Below are 15,798 nucleotides of genomic sequence, written 5' to 3' on the forward strand. Positions count from 1 at the left end.
TTACCTATTGTATACAGCTTGGTGCATTCTCTGCCCAGCTCATTAGTTGCGCAGCACTGTATGTCTGTTTGAAATAATGTATTTGCTGAAAATCCACGTGGCACCTCCTGTACTCCATATACTTCCCCACTTCTTTTACTGTCTTTATGATTTGTACTGGTGCAACTGTAATTACACATACATCTATTTACTGAATCATTTGGTTAATCTCAAACAGATATCCAAGTCGTAAGAAAATGTGAACAATAGTAGGGAAACTGGCATATTCTGTAGTTGAATAAAAGGAACTAGAAAATGTGGAGATTATAAACCAAACACAAGGGCAATGGAACTAGGGAAATTATAAGCAGAATGAGCTGATATTACCTAAATACCCTATTCGTGCTTATACTGGTAGATGTAAACATTTGTAATTTTCTGAGTGAAATTCTGGCTCCTTTGAAGTTAATGGCAAAACTCAATGAGCCCAGGATTTCACCCTACATCTCTGGAACTGCACTGAACCCAGAATGTTGGACTATGAGCAGGGCCGGCCCACAACATTTTGGTACCTGAAGCAGGGAGCTTAAATGATGCCCCCTTGCCCCCTCGCTTGGACAAAACTTTGAAAGGTCTCAGTTTTGCCTTCTTCCTGTTCTACTCCTCTCATGGTACTGCTCTGCTACCTACCCCAATAAAGGAGAACTAACAACTTAAAATGCCTTGTTCAAAAATTTTAAGTAACATTTAACTTTCAAACACCTGAACAGCAAATGTAACTTTTCTTGTCTGCATAGTAAACACTGGCATTTTTATCTGTTTGAATAATCAAAGTGGTGCTTTCCCTGCCTTCTTGATTGCAAAGATTTGAACTGCTTCCCGAAGGTCCACAGTCTGGGCCAGCTCATGCTCTATTGAGATGGTTGCAAGGCCAACCAGCCTCTCCTGTGTCATTGTGGAGCATAGATGTGTTTTTATTAACTTCAGCATGGAGAATCTGTGTTCTCCGCTGGCAACTGTTCCAGGAAGTGTGAGAAGTATGCGCAGAGCAACAAAAGCATTTGGAAAGAGGGTGGTCATCTTATTTGTGCACATATATTCCAGAACAGCCTTTGGAGTTGATCCTGCTGAAATGTATCTTGAAAGGGCTTTCAGTTCATCACCTAAATCACTCGCATCAATATCGCGCATGTCATCATGTGTCAACACTGTCTCTAGTGCCCTGCATTGCTGGTGTGGGTCTTCAGGTACAGTGAGGAGTTTTGGAATATCATACAACATCCCAAATATACTGCTGTGTTCTTTGAGCTGCATGAAACGTTCTTCAACTGACTGTATTGCACAATCTAGCATCTGGTTAAAGAATTCAACTTTGAATTGTTGTTTGGGGTCTCTTATGGGATTATCCCGAGCCAAGTAATCAAAATGTCTTCTTCTTCGGTGACTCTTGTACTCTTGAATGGGTGGGAAAATAGCTTCAGTGTGAAGTTCCTCTGCTAACTTCTGTGCACTCTTCAGAACATTTTGAAATCCCTCATCTGACCGGTAAGACTGTAGGTATGACTTTGCTTTGTCCAGTTGTTCCATTCCAGATATATCAAGGTCAACACCTTGGAGTATCTTGCTCACAACATTTATTTCAAACAGTGTGCCATGCCAGAACACTAAGCCACAGAAATTTGAAGTTATCTATGTTTCTGGTGATTCCATTTCCCTCTGCCACTGTTCTCCCATGAACAGTTCCTGTCATAGCATTATCCTCCATAATGGCAACTATGGCATCATCTATCTTCCCAATTTGGAATTTGATAGGCTTCATCGCCTCCACTCGACTTTCCCATCGTGTGGCACTCAGTGGTTTCAGTGTCAGAGAGGATATTCTCAGATGTCGCTTCAAAATTTGCCATCAATGAGTTGATGCAGAGAAAAATACATAGATGCTTTGAATTACATTAAAAAATTCAGCAGCCTCACTAGAAGCTGATGCTGCATCACTGACCACCAAGTTCAATGAATGAGAACTGAATGGGACAAAAAAAGCTCGAGGGTTTAACTCTCGTATCCGTGTCTGCACTCCTTTGTTCTTTCTTCTCATGTTGGCACTTGTATCTTAGCCCTGACCTCTCATGTCAGCTATCACAATTCCCGTATCTTCCAGCTTTTTAAGAAGCACGTTTGTCATACCCGTTCCTGTAGTATCACCAATGTCAATAAATTCTAGAAAATGCTCTCTGACAGTCACCATTGCAGGGACATTTTCACTAGGTTCTGTTGTTGTTACAAAACCCACCATTAAATCATTTGTTCCGTATGGATGATGTCAGGTGTGCAGTCCAAAATAATAGAGTAATATCTTGCTGACTTCAGATCTGCCACAATCTTGTTTGACTTTTGTTGCCAGTAATGGTATGATCTCATTTTGAATTGTTTTTCCAAGGTAGTGGTGTGTATACATTTCTTGGGTGGTGACTCTTCTTAGATGCTCCTGGAGTACAGCATCAAACTCAGCCATCAGCTCCACAATTTTAAGGAAGCTTCCATTGTTTGGCACATACAGCTGATCTGAAGTGCCACGCAGTGCTAGGTTTTGGGTAGCAAGCATTCTCACAATGGCAATGAGCCTTTTCAGAACATTTTGCCAGTAAAGAGATTCTGATGCAATCTTCTCTTGATGCTGATCATCTATGGTGGCCTTTAATCTTAGTCTCATCTCAAGCTCTTTCCACCCGTGGAATGCTCTCTGGTGATTTGCTGCCTTCTCATGACATACCAGATTTCTAGCCAGATTTTTCCAGTCCTTTGTTCCTGTAGTACTCAATGTGGCTGGAACATTAGACTCGAAGAGTTTGCAACAAAAACAGTATGCAGCATTCTGGGGTTTTGAGTACATAAGCCATGGCCTCTCGTCACCATTGGGGATTTCACGCCAGTAATGTGTTGAATGGAAACTTCTATTTTCATGGTCTTTGGGGAACATGAAGTTTTTCACTTGCTGTGGCCCATGCAGTACAAGGAAGTCCATCAGGCTACTGCTCAAGTGGGCCCACAGTCCTGGATTATCTAGACTTAAGGAACTAAACTCAGCAGCAGCTGTTTCTTGTGCCTCCACCACACTCTTCTCTGATCTACACTTTTCTTCAGGAATGTGCATGGTTCCATCCATTTGAGATGGAGATATGGACGCTGCAGTAGCTGCCAGGTCACCTGCACTCTGACTAACTGGAAGATCAGTCATCTTCTCACCACTCACATCCTCACTGGGGCCGGAAGGCTCACTGTGAACATTTGTGTCTATGTATCTCAGGAGAGCTCCTTCCTGCTCAGATAGAAAAGCTGCCTTTGCTTTCTTTCTTTTTCTGAATGCTGCCCCAGAGGGGCGTTTTCTTCTTTCGCTCATGACGGCTGTTATGTGCCAGCTATAGTGGCTCTCAACACTCAATTAAAGGAGAGAAATAAGCAGGCTGGTAGCAGGGCCTGAGTGAGGGAAGATATCAGCACCTTAAGGGCCTAACTGGCTCCTACTACTTCAGTTGACTGCCTGTTCTTCTCAAGTGGGTTCAGGGAAGCAGCAGGAAACAGGAAGCTCCCTGAGAAGCTGGTGTTAATCAGTCCAGGCTCCTGGGGGTGCTAGAGAGGTACATAAGAGGCTCCTCCTCCTCCTCTCTCTCCCTGCAGCTCCTGCTGCTTTCTGTTATTCCCTCTCACCTTTTCTCCTGCCTGCCTGCCATGTCTCTTGTGCCTCCTTCCTCCAGCACAGCACTCCACCATCTCTGTGCATCTAGAGCAGAGAGAATACATATGCACCAACAGCAGACACAATTTTCTACACTCTGGGTCCTAGTGGCACGCCCCACAGTCTGGCATCTGAGGCGGCCTCCTCAGTTCGCCTCATGGTAAAGCCAGCCCTGACTATGAGCCTCTACGACTTGAGCTAGAAGACACAGTCCTGGTAGTCTGAAGGCTGCTGAAGACTCATAAATCCCTGTGTGGTTCAGGCACTCGAGAGGGAGAGAAATCCACACTATCACACGTGCACCCTGTATGAAAACATACTGAATGTTGAATTTACTTATGCATGACCTGATATGTTTCTTGGAACATATTCATGTTGCCAGTAGAACCATGTATCATACATAAAACTTAAAGCTACAAGGAAAGGCAAACTTAGATATAAAATTTCTAATTACACTCTTCCCACCTTCAACCCCCATTCATTCTCAAAATAGCTAGGTTTTAGTGAAATGGAAAATAGAGGGCTATGGGGTATAAATATATTTAACTCATTAGCTATGTCAAGTGAAAATGCTTAGATTTGGGCCAAAATTTTCCAACTAGGGTGCCTAAAGTTTCGAAAAGTATACATTGGCCCAATTTTCCAAGAATACACCGCAACTCATACAAAAATGTGAATTCACCTATTGCACTCATATGCACTTAGTTTTTGCATGTAGTTTTTTAAGGACACTGTGTGTGTGTGAAATTTTATGGGAGCATCCACTACATTCTCTTTTGAAAATCTGACTCCACAATTCTCCTTCAGTTGTTCAGGTTCAATCACAGCAAAAATAAATACATCATGCTGTATAAAGCCTATTGGCTTAGGAAGACATCAAGACTTACACCTTAAAATTCAGTAAACAAAAAAAAAGGTAGCATTATATGCACGATACCTGTCATCAGGTGTTCTGCAAAATAACCATTCAATATCTGATTTAGGGTAGCTTTCGGATATGCAGTTTATAATGGTCAAGTTTTCACTTTTTATGAAATAGGGCTTCCTTGGTTTACCTATTAAAAGTAATGCAAATATTTTCAGACATGCTGCAATATTTTGAAAACATCATTATCCATCTTTCTAATGTGTAGGACACTTTGAGCACTTGTGAACTGGGAGGCTATATGCTTTGTGTCTGAGTTATAGATTTATAAAACAAACCAGTCTGTCACTTTAAATAATCTTGACAGACTTCCTGACATAAGAATCCAACACTGATTTAGACATATATGTAAGCAGTAGCCAGTCAACTTTTCTTGTTAGGAGCAGAAAAATGACAGCAGGTGTCAGACTGAGATGGCTGATTGTATTACGCATAAACAAAGTACAAGAAGAAACCAGAAGGCAAAAAATCTACCCTCGGATACCTATACTTCCAACAACAGCAATAACTTCAATGAGAGCAATGCGCAGGCATTCAAGAACAAAATTTGGTCTTCGGATATTTGAGCTTTGCCACACCACATATTTAGGATGTTAACAACATTAGGCCAAATTGTTTTGCTCAGTTCATAATATATTACGTCACTTTGTTTGTTATAATATTTTTTCAAGTGGTTTTAACGCTTGAGGAAAGTAAAGAACTGTTTGTCTAAGGTCCTCGTTTGTATAAGCTCTTCAACCTTGACCTGGTAAATGTGTCACCTCTCTGACTTCAAGGAATTGCCTGTAGGAATCAGAGAGTAATCTGGGGCCTGATTTTCAGAGGTGTTGAACACCTTTATCTTTCATTCACTTCATCTGGAGTTATGAGTCCTCGTACCTCTGAAAATCAGCTCCTGAGTCTATTTTCCTGAAACCCTTGAAGAATCGACTGAGACTGCACGGAGGAGTGCCACTTCTCACCAACTCATTTCATATACACAGTGGAAAAGCAATAAATGATAATGACTTTCAGTCATTAATGACTTCACCACCATAAATCTGTAACCTAGAAGTGTAAAGTTCCATAAACCATTACCAATCCCCTGAGCCCACCAGCTTCCCAATTTGGACTATGCTTGAAAGTTTATTGCACCAAAACTGATATTGACTTCACTTAAAACTGAAAACACTGATTTTGTTTTAAATTCAACTGTGATTATGAAGTTAACTTTTCTGACGAGAAGACTGACTGTTGCTCCTGATTCGTACTTTAGGTATCTTAAAGGCAATGTGCAAAGGGAAAAATTGGGCTCACGCATTTTGTTGTTGTTCGCTTGTGTCTTTATAATCTGTACAGAAGGCCTGGATGGTTTTTTAGCTGCATGATTTTAATATTAGAAACGTAAGTTCTGTTTAGCGTGGAAAACTCTGACGACTGGAGAACAAGTGAAATTACAACAAAAGTCTGACAACAAAACTAGGGAAGAATGGAGTTGATATTCCTGCTATTTCTATGACAAAAAACCAAGCAGAAAAAAATTCTTAAAAACAACAGCAAAACCTGTTAGATCCTCTTTCTTGTAGACAGAGCTGTTAGTGCCACCTATTATAAAGGTTGCCTGACACTACCGATTATAAGATCCTGTTGCTTGTAAGGCTATGTCTACACTACTGCCTATGCTGGCAAAGTGTATGTCGCTCAGGGCTGGGAATATTCCACCCTTCTGAGCAACGTGAATTACGCAGACATAAGCGCTAGTGCGCACAACGCTACGTTGGCGGGAGAGCTTTTTACGTCGATGGGAGAATTCTGCCCCAGGCTGATTTTTTTTATTTCAGCCCGAACAGTTTGGTCATTTCTAAGAACGAGGCCAGGGAACTCTACACTGGGGGTTTGTCCATTTTTGTTAAAAAGTGACTTTTTAAAAAAAAGCTTTAATGCCCCGACGCCTGGGAGTCTTGACTTGAAATTTGGTGGGTGTGCCAGGGGTCTGCCTTTTGCCACTCCTGTGAAAATCTACCTATATTTGGCCAAGTTATAATCCTATGAAAAATCCCAGTTCACACAAGCTGAGTGGAGACTACAGTTTACAGTTAAAATCTCTGAAGATTCTGTCTTCACTGAGCACGCTTCAGCCTCTCACAGTTCCTTGTGAGTGCACATGGACCATCCTCACAGAGTGACTGAGCATGCTGCAGGCCAGGGTTACAGGGGTGAAGCCAGTCTTTCCCTATAATGGCTCCTGCGAGGTGCTGAGAGTACTGAAAATGAGAGCCGGGAACCTGTCTCTCTAGTTCTCTTAGTGACCCCTCTGCTGCACCCAGGAAACACAGAGTAGGAAAGAATCTGACCTGAATATAAAGGGGGCCAAGAGCCCACCCAGGGAGTAGGGAAAGGAGTAGATTGAGACAAGGAGCCTGGTGAGACTGGGGCAAGTCATTTAAACCAAACTTTTCACAGGTGGTCACTAAACTGTGTGTTTCTGGGTGCCCATCTGTTGGATCATATTAAAGAAGTTCTGTATTAAAATCACAAATGAGTTTGATTCCCCATAGTTTAAATTCCAGGGTATTACTAATTAAGAGGTCTCTTGGGTTTTGGTACTGTTTCTCTCCCTCTATGTGTGAAACTTGCAAGCTGCTAATTGTGTTTGTACATCCTAAGATAGAGTCTGTTCTCAAAGCAATTCTTTGTAACCACAACTACTCGCACAGAGAGAGACTCAAAGCAATACTCTGTAACAACAGAAACAGCACCCAGAGACTCCCCGCCCTTTTGTTATATTCATCTCACTTTGTAAACAATTGTGATTAAAATAGAGATAGAGGATCTATGTGGATGGATGCTTGGTGTGGATAATAACTGAATGATCAGGGAGGTGCCAGCCTAAGAATCCAGTGTCCATCGGCTGAAGAAGGCGTCAAGTGGAAATAACCAGAGGACCCCCAGAGGGCAGACTGGAATCCACCCAACAGCCTCAAGAATGGGAGAACCAAAGAACAAGATAACATCTGGCAGCACGGAGCTATCAGGAATGTGCCATCTGCTGATTGATTCAGCAACAGCATGACGAAGCAATTCCCAAAGACTGGCATAGGAAGAAATTCCTATAAAAATGTACTCTAGAAAGTGAGAACTTTGGGGTCTGATTCTGCAAACCAACTTCCAGGAGCATCAGATGTACATCTGACAAGGCCCTGATCCCTCCTCATGTCCAGGCCACCTGGCCAGTGGCTTGGCATGAGCAACTCTAAGGCTGGTAACTATGATAACAACCTTGCAGAACCTGTGTGTGTATGAATGAATGTGTGAATAAATATGAGATTGAATGGAATGTTATAGCTATAACTAACTGCTTACTATGATTCTTTCTGTATTCACAATAAATGTGCCTTTTCCCCTTTAATAAGATCCTGCTGGTTTTTATTTTTTTATTTTATTGGTATAACACATCTTGAGAGCCTGGGATCTGACTTGCAGAAGTGTGGAGCACTCACAGTTGCAAATGAAATCAGTGGGAGCTATATTTTGAACATGTAAAGCACCATGTAATGTTGAGAACCCTGAAAAATCAGGTTGTAAATTTCTCAAATTAGGCACCCAAAATTAGTGGATGCTTTTGATCTTGATCTTTCTGTGCCTCTGTTCCCCGTCTGTGAAATGCGGATAATACTCCCCCAACTCACAGGGGTGTTGTGAAAATAAATTAACATTTGTTACTCACTCAGATACTATAGTGAAGACAGAAAAGCCCATGCGGAAATTAGTAATTCTATATTCAGAGCAGCATTTGAATAGTATAAATAAAGCCTGGGGCCACTTTTACAATGAGAATAACAAATACTGAATAGCTGTTCATTAAGTGAGCACTATCCATCTTGGGTACTGAATGAGGAAGGGGACCTATAGAAAAATAGGGGATCATGTAATTAAGGACTGTACCATAGTGCATTTGCACAGGGGGGGCAAATTAAGGTTATACAGGCAACTTTCAAACTGGCATTTCCTAACTTTTGAGTGCTTGATTTTGCAATCTTAATAATGTTCTTTTAATATAGTTTGTTTGTTTGGGGTTTGTGTGTGTGGGTGTGCGAGCGCGCACATGTGCGTAATACGTAACAAAGAATGAGAAATGAGCACAAGCCCCATTTAAAAATAATCTTTTGCATGTCATCTTTAACAACACGTAGTGACTCAGAACCGTTTTAACCTTCACAATGAACCAAGGAAAACAAGGCAGCCATACATGAAATAAGTGACAAGAAAAATAGCCCACAATACAAGAACTGAAAGAGAGGGAGGAGAGGCAATTGAGGAAGGGAGAAGTCTCATGGAGTGTAGAATTGACAGAATTTTACTGCTTAAAGAGGGTTTGGTCATATACAGGCTTCAGCCTCCCCCTTCTCACGCTATGGATAGATTGATTCCCTTGGTTTGACACATACTTACTTCTTATGAGAACTGTAAACATTATTGTGCAGTTATTGTTTTCACTATGCACTGCAAGGGTGTATTTTCCAGCTTGAGTTTCTTTTATTTTTGAAAAGGCCAGCGAAACAACATATCTGTAAAACAGAAAATACATTAGAGAACATTCATGTCAGATGAAGCAGCAGCTCTCAGCCAGGGGTCCAAGGCCCCCTGGGGGGCTTTGAGCAAGTTTCAGGGAGTCCGCCAAGTAAGGCTGGTATTAGATTCATTGGGGTCCAGGGCAGAAAGCCAAAGCCACACTGCCCTCAGCCCCGCCACCTGGGGCTAAAGCTGAAGCCTGAGCAGCTTAGCTTTGGGGGGCCCCCCTGGGACATGGGGCTCTGTGCAATTGCCCTGCTTGCTATCCCCTAATGCAGGCCCTGGCTTTTATATGCAGAAAAACAACTATTGTGGCACAGGTGGCTGTGGAGTTTTTATGGCATGTTGGGGTGGGGCTCAGAAAGGAAAAGGTTGAGAACCCCTGAAACAGAGGGGAGTGGGCTGAAGAATACACTGGCATTACGCTTAACCCATACAACCAGAATTCTAGGCTCGTGGTACTTAACACACATGCAGTACATTCAATCTCCAAAGTGCTTTCATAGACAATGGCCCTGATTCATGTAATCATCCCTATTCAGGACTGCACTTAAGCACTCATCCCAAGTGGGATTCAAAGTTCTGCTTAAGTACTGTCCTGAATAGGATAGACTAGTGTGTGCTCAAGTACTTTCCTGAATCGGGGCCCACGCAACAGGATTCCCATGGAGATTTCCTCGCCAAGAGGCCACCCCATGGGTTTCACCCTGCAGGGGAATCATCTACACTAGGCCTCTGGTCCTACCCCAGCTATTCTCAACTCTCTGGGTGGAAGTATGGACTTGTGGCTAGAACACAGTCAAGAGAATTAGGGTGGTATTCTGGCTCTGATGATGATCTGCAGTGTAACCTTGGGCAAGGCATTGCATTAACCTTTTTATGCCTTGGTTTCTTTGACTTGAGCACTGTGATGCTTGAACTGATGAATGTTTGTAAAGTCTGTTGTGATCCTCAGATGTAACGTGCTATACAAATGCAAAGAATCACTATATTGTAAACTATAAAGCCAGAGTTCATTGCTTTCCTCATGCATATTTGTATAAACAGCTATAATTAACATGCAGTTTAGTGATGATGATAATAATTAAGATAGATAGGTTTAGGAATATAACAAGTAATGTGAAAAGAAATGATAAATAAGCTCTCTCATATGGAAAATATCCCATTTGCATGCTCTAATGGAAGTATCCCATTTAGGTTTTTTGATTCAGTACAGCCCTTTACCTACCGGTTTTCTGAATCCAGTGAGGGTTTGCAGTCAGCCTGGTTCTCTTTGAAGACCCAAAGGCATGAAATGGTCTCTGAAATATTCATGATCACTTTTAATTCAATGTCTCCAAACACGTCAACTTCCACACTTTTTGCTGTTTCATAGACATTCTCTGTGCTTTGAGAACTCAAATCACAACCAAGATCTTCCGAAATACTAGGCATCTGCATTGCAATAAAACAGATTGCTATGTCTAATGGTGGTAACTGGGTTTTTCAGATTTAAACATTTAAAAGGACGCTCACCTATTAAAAAATACTTCACTCTATTAAAAATATGCCTACACCTATTGATAACACATACCTATGCATAGTAATTATAAACAAAAGTAATCTTAATACTATACTTTCATTCTTGTTTCCCTCTTCAATTTAGCTCTGATACCTAGTCATCAAATATGTTTAATTCTGCCGAAAGAACAAATGCAGGAAGATCTGTGCTATACTAACAAGTTTTACTTTCTGGGCTGACAGCATAGTTAGTAGCAGTTCAATCAGTAATGTGCTACTTTCTCCTAATGATTAAGGCCATGTCTACACTACAAGCTTTGGTTGAGACAAGTCACATTGGCATAAAGCTGCCAGAGCTTATCAGTCATATGTGCGCACACTTGGATCCTTGTATAATGCTGGGCACGTTCACCAGGAGTGCTTGTGTTGATGCACAGTGCAGTGCACCATGGGCAGGTATCCCAGTGTGCAAACTGCCACCAACCAGTGCACTCTTTTGGGGTATTTTGGCAATGCACGGTGGGGCAGAAATGAGTTGTGCAGGGCTAACTGTGAGCAAAGGGTCAACTTCCCAGCATGCAACTGTCTGTATCACATAATGTCATCTATAGCCCATAAGTTTTGTGTCTTTTTTTAAAAGTCCGATGAACCCGCATAGCCCTCCTCGCTGTCCTTCATCTCTGATGGAAGCATGGAGCCTGCACAGCTCTGCAGTATTGTCATAAGCATTGAAAGCACAAGATACATGATCCTTCAGTATTTGCAGAGCCGTAAAAGGAACGGAATCAGCGTGGAACCTGACAATTTCTTGGAGGACACAGAGCGAGAGCCAATTCAAGGTTATTGGTGGTGTTCATGAAGCAGCTGTAGATTGTGGAATCTTGGGCTTCTGGGCCCAAGAAATGAGCACTGACTAGTGGGATCGCATTGTGATGCAGGTTTCGGATGATGAGCAGTGGCTGCAGAACTTCCGGATGTGCAAGGCTACGTTCCCAGACCTGTGTGCCAAGCTCGCCCCAGCCTTCCAGTGCATGAACACCTGAACGAGAGCTGCACTGACAGTGGAGAAGCAAGTGGTGATCATACTGTGGAAACTTGCAGTGCCAGATTGCTACTGGTCAGTGAGAAATCATTTTGAGTAGGAAAATCCACTATGGGGGCCATTGTCATGCAAGTGCGGAGGTTCATTCAATCTTCTACTGCTATGCAGGACTGTAACTCTTGACAATGTTCAAAACATAGTGGATGGATTTGTAGTAATGGGGTTTCCAAACCGTAATGGAGCAATAGGCAACACATATTTTTTGCACCAGACCACCTTGCCACAGAATACATCAACAGAAAGGGCTACTTTTCTATGGTTATGCAAGCACTGGTGGATCACCAAGGATGCTTCACTGACATCAGTGTTGGCTGGTCAGAGATGGTGCATGATGCTTGCATCTTTAAGAATACAGGACTATTTAGAAAGCTACAAGCAGAAACTTTCTTTCCCGACCAACAGATTACAACTGGCAATATTGAAATGCAAATAGTGATCTTGGGGAATCCAGCCTGCACCTCTGTCCCCTGGTACAATGGCCACCTTGACAGCACCAAAGAACAATTCAACTTCCAGCTCAGCAGGTGCAGAATGACAATTGAATGAGCTTTTGGTAGACCGAAGGGACACAGTGTTGTTTACTCACAAGATAGGATCTCAGGGAAAAAAACATCCCAATGGTTATAGCTGCCTGATGTGACCTGCATAATATTTATGAAGCAAAGGGGGAAAAGTTGCCACCAGAGTGGAGGGCAGAGGTGGAACAGCTGTCTGCTGAGTTTGAACAGAAAGACGCGAGGGCTATTAGAAGAGCTCAACGCGGAGCTATATAGATCAGGGCGGCTTTGAAAGACCAGTTTAACAGTGAGCCACAGTAATACATTGTGGTGTATTGTGCACTACCTGGCCCTTATGGTTTGGGGCCTGTTAAGAACTGTGTGGTGCTTGATGTACATCTGTGAATATAACACTGACAATGCACCCATTAATCTGACAGTACACTGATTAGTATACTGTGTTTATCACTGATCCTATGAGTTGGGTCACACTGTACAGTAACAAGGAAGTGGGTGCTTTCAAAACTGCTGGGTGCTCAGCAGCATACGTTGAGCACTAATAAAGATAAATTATTTTCCAGATAATATAATTTTATTCAGTAACAAAACCAGGGCAAAGCAAAATCTGTGCAATGTAAAAGCAAATACATTAAAAACTTAATAAAATAATGGAACAGAACTTAAAAAGGGAATGAACATTCATGTCCATTTTACCTACACATACAGCAACTGTGGCTTTCACAGGTCAGTGTATGTGAAGCGGTGGTTGTCCTTCATGTCCCGCTGGAAGGCATGCTAGGGGTAGGGCAGCAGCCCGTGAAGCCACATGGAAAGTTGAGGGGGCTGTAGGGAGGTGCTGTAATGGAGTTTTTCATGGGCTGCGAAGGGAGTCGAGCCTGTGATTTTTGAACCTGTAGCTCCACAAGAGCCTGCAGCATCTGTCTTTGCTGCTGGAGAAGCCCCATTATGTCCTGGTGCATCTCCCTCTCCTTTTCACGCTGGGACTCCTGGGCCTTTCTCCTGTCCACACTTTCCTTCCTCAGGCTGTCTGCCATGTTCACCCTCCAGGCCTTTTGCTCACAGTCTGATGCAGCATTGGCTTGCAGGATCTCACTGAACATGTCATCCCAAGTCCTCTTCTTTCTCCTTATCTGGCTCAATCATTCTGCGGATGAGTGTGGGGAATTCCTCAAGGCCACAATGGCAGCAGCTGCAGATAAAAGAGGTACAGTCACAATGTAAATTGAAAGTTAAGATTCAGAACTCCCTTCCCTTGCTCCCCTAAAGCTTTAAACAAGACAGGCTTATTGACTCTTCTGCTTGGGATTGATTGTGCACAGCACCATGCACAGCACCACCCATGGTGACTGTGGTCCACCAAGGGTGAGGGAAATGAAGAGGGAATTGCTTGATTGAGTGAAACTATGAATACAGGGCACTGGCACTGAATACTGGCACCATTTTCCACAGGCGGTGGTGATTTTAGCTGATATCTCACCCCTGAGGGTAACAAAGGCACAGAGAGGACAGCTGCTGCCCATTTTCCGCTAGCCTGTGTATTGCAATGGTGCCTGCTGAGGTTATCGCTGACTGGTGTAGGAAAGTGTCCTATCGGGGAGGAAGAAATAAGGCTGCCATCCCTGGAAACCTTTGGCAGAGGACTGCAGAGTACCTCCATGAAAGTTTCATCGAGATCTCTCAGGAGAATGCAAGGGACACCTCTCTGTACCTAAACAAACTGCTGCACACACACCGCCCCCCGGCTTAACTCTGGAGGGGAATAAAAAGCAGATAACATGCTACCCATGAGTGGTGGGTATAGAGGCTTGGAAGAAATGCCGGTATAAGAAGCACCCCCTTTGGAGGTGCATCAGCCTGCCACCTTTGGAGTGCCGCTAGAAATTCCTGAGAAGTGGAGGGCCACAGGCATCTGGACTGTGGCCCATCCTGCACTCTGCCCCGAGGCCCCGCTGCCACTCAGCCTCTTCCCCCGTGGCCCCTCCCATGCTGCGCCTCTTCCCCTCGAGGCCTCACCCACCCTCCGCCTCTTCCCACCCTTGCTTTGCCTCTCTCCCTGTCACTTGCCCTTAAGACAAGAGAGGGCAAAAAGAAACAAGCAGCAGGCGGCTCTAGGAGGGGCCGGAGAGAAGTGAGCAGCAGGTAGGGGAAGGGGACCTCGAGGGAAGAGGCAGAGTGGGGGTGGGGCCCTGAGGGAAGAGGCGGAATGGGGGCAGGAAGAGGCCAAGCAGGAGCAGGGCCTCAGAGCAAAGTGAGGATGGAGTGTGAGCGGGGTCTCGGGGTGGAGTGGTGAGCGGGGCCAATCCCACCTCTAGGGAACTTCTGGCACTTGTGCCCCCCTTCACCAAATGCAAGAGTCACGCGCTGCCTCTCTCAGTTTGTACTGCTACCTCTCCTAGTACACGTAAATTCATGAAAAGTTGATAGCTGTGTCCTGTTAAGTTGTGGGTACCATCACCGTAATGGGAAATAAATGTACACACCTACCCGAGGATCTGCCTTTGCATCAGGCTCGCCCAAGCTCGACTGCTAGGACTGACTGGACTGCGGTACAGAGTCTCAAACAGGTCCTGGCTCGCAGCATAGCTGGACTCGCCGGTTGCACGTCCCCCATACTCCTCTTCCTCCTCCACCTGCTCCTTGTCCTCACTGTTCATGCCAGGGGCCTGTGACTTGGGCTCCTTGGAAGTATTCATGGTGGTGTGTGGGACAGTAGTGGGGTCTCTGCCAAGTACAGCATGCAGCTCTTTGTAAAAGTGGTAGGTCTGTGTCTCGGCATCAGATTGACTGTTGGTCTCCCTGGACTTCTGATATGCCTGACACAGTTCCTTGGCTTTCACGTGGCACTGCTGCTGATCCCTGTCATACCCCTTCTCCAGCATCCCCTGTGCAATCTGCTCAGACCTGTCCATGTTTCTGTAGCTGTGCTTGCAAAGCCTCTTTTCCCCACAGGCCTAGGAGATCCAATATCTCCTATCTACTCTAGGCAAGAGCACGTCTGACATGTGTAGCCAGCATGGCCAGCTGGGCAGTTGCGCACAACAGTGAAGAGCTACTAGGTGTGCTTGCCACGCTGGACCACCAGGAGAAAGCATTTAAAAAAATTCACAGAGTTTTAAAGGGATAGGGGCCTTATGGTCTCCGTGACCCCGGGGCAGTAAAGTTCACAATTGTGGCTGGAGCGGTCAGCATCGGGCAGTGTGGGAAAGCTACCGAGGACGGTTAGGATCCACACAGGTAACACAGTGTCTACATTCGTTCTGCGCCATCCTCAGTACATCAACCATGGCTCAGTGCTTCTGGAGAAGGTGGTGTTACTGCATTGCTGTAACGTGGCACTTACATCGGTGGGAGACAAATTGAAGTGTAGACACATGCACAACAACTAGGTCAACACAAGGTGGCTTACTTCGACCTTACTTTGTAGTGTAACCCAAGGCTAAGATCACACATCACTCAAGCTTTCACTCCAGATTTCACCTACCTTTAGGTA

At 44.1% G+C, this 15,798-nt stretch overlaps 1 protein-coding gene across 1 annotated transcript in view; it reads right to left on the reverse strand.

The window, feature by feature from the left end:
- FLT3 (fms related receptor tyrosine kinase 3) overlaps positions 1 to 15,798 on the reverse strand; it is a 75,401-nt gene that overhangs the window by 40,166 nt on the left and 19,437 nt on the right. Inside the window, exons 3-6 of the mRNA XM_084617271.1 lie at positions 10,417 to 10,622; positions 9,069 to 9,184; positions 4,650 to 4,767; positions 5 to 165 (exon numbers count right to left, since the gene is read on the reverse strand). Of these exons, the coding sequence (XP_084473397.1) occupies positions 5 to 165; positions 4,650 to 4,767; positions 9,069 to 9,184; positions 10,417 to 10,622 (601 nt within the window). The remainder of the gene's footprint in view (positions 1 to 4; positions 166 to 4,649; positions 4,768 to 9,068; positions 9,185 to 10,416; positions 10,623 to 15,798) is intronic.

This window comes from Lepidochelys olivacea, assembly GCF_965140295.1.
Source record: "Lepidochelys olivacea isolate rLepOli2 genome assembly, chromosome: 1".
Classification (NCBI taxonomy): Eukaryota; Metazoa; Chordata; order Testudines; family Cheloniidae; genus Lepidochelys; species Lepidochelys olivacea.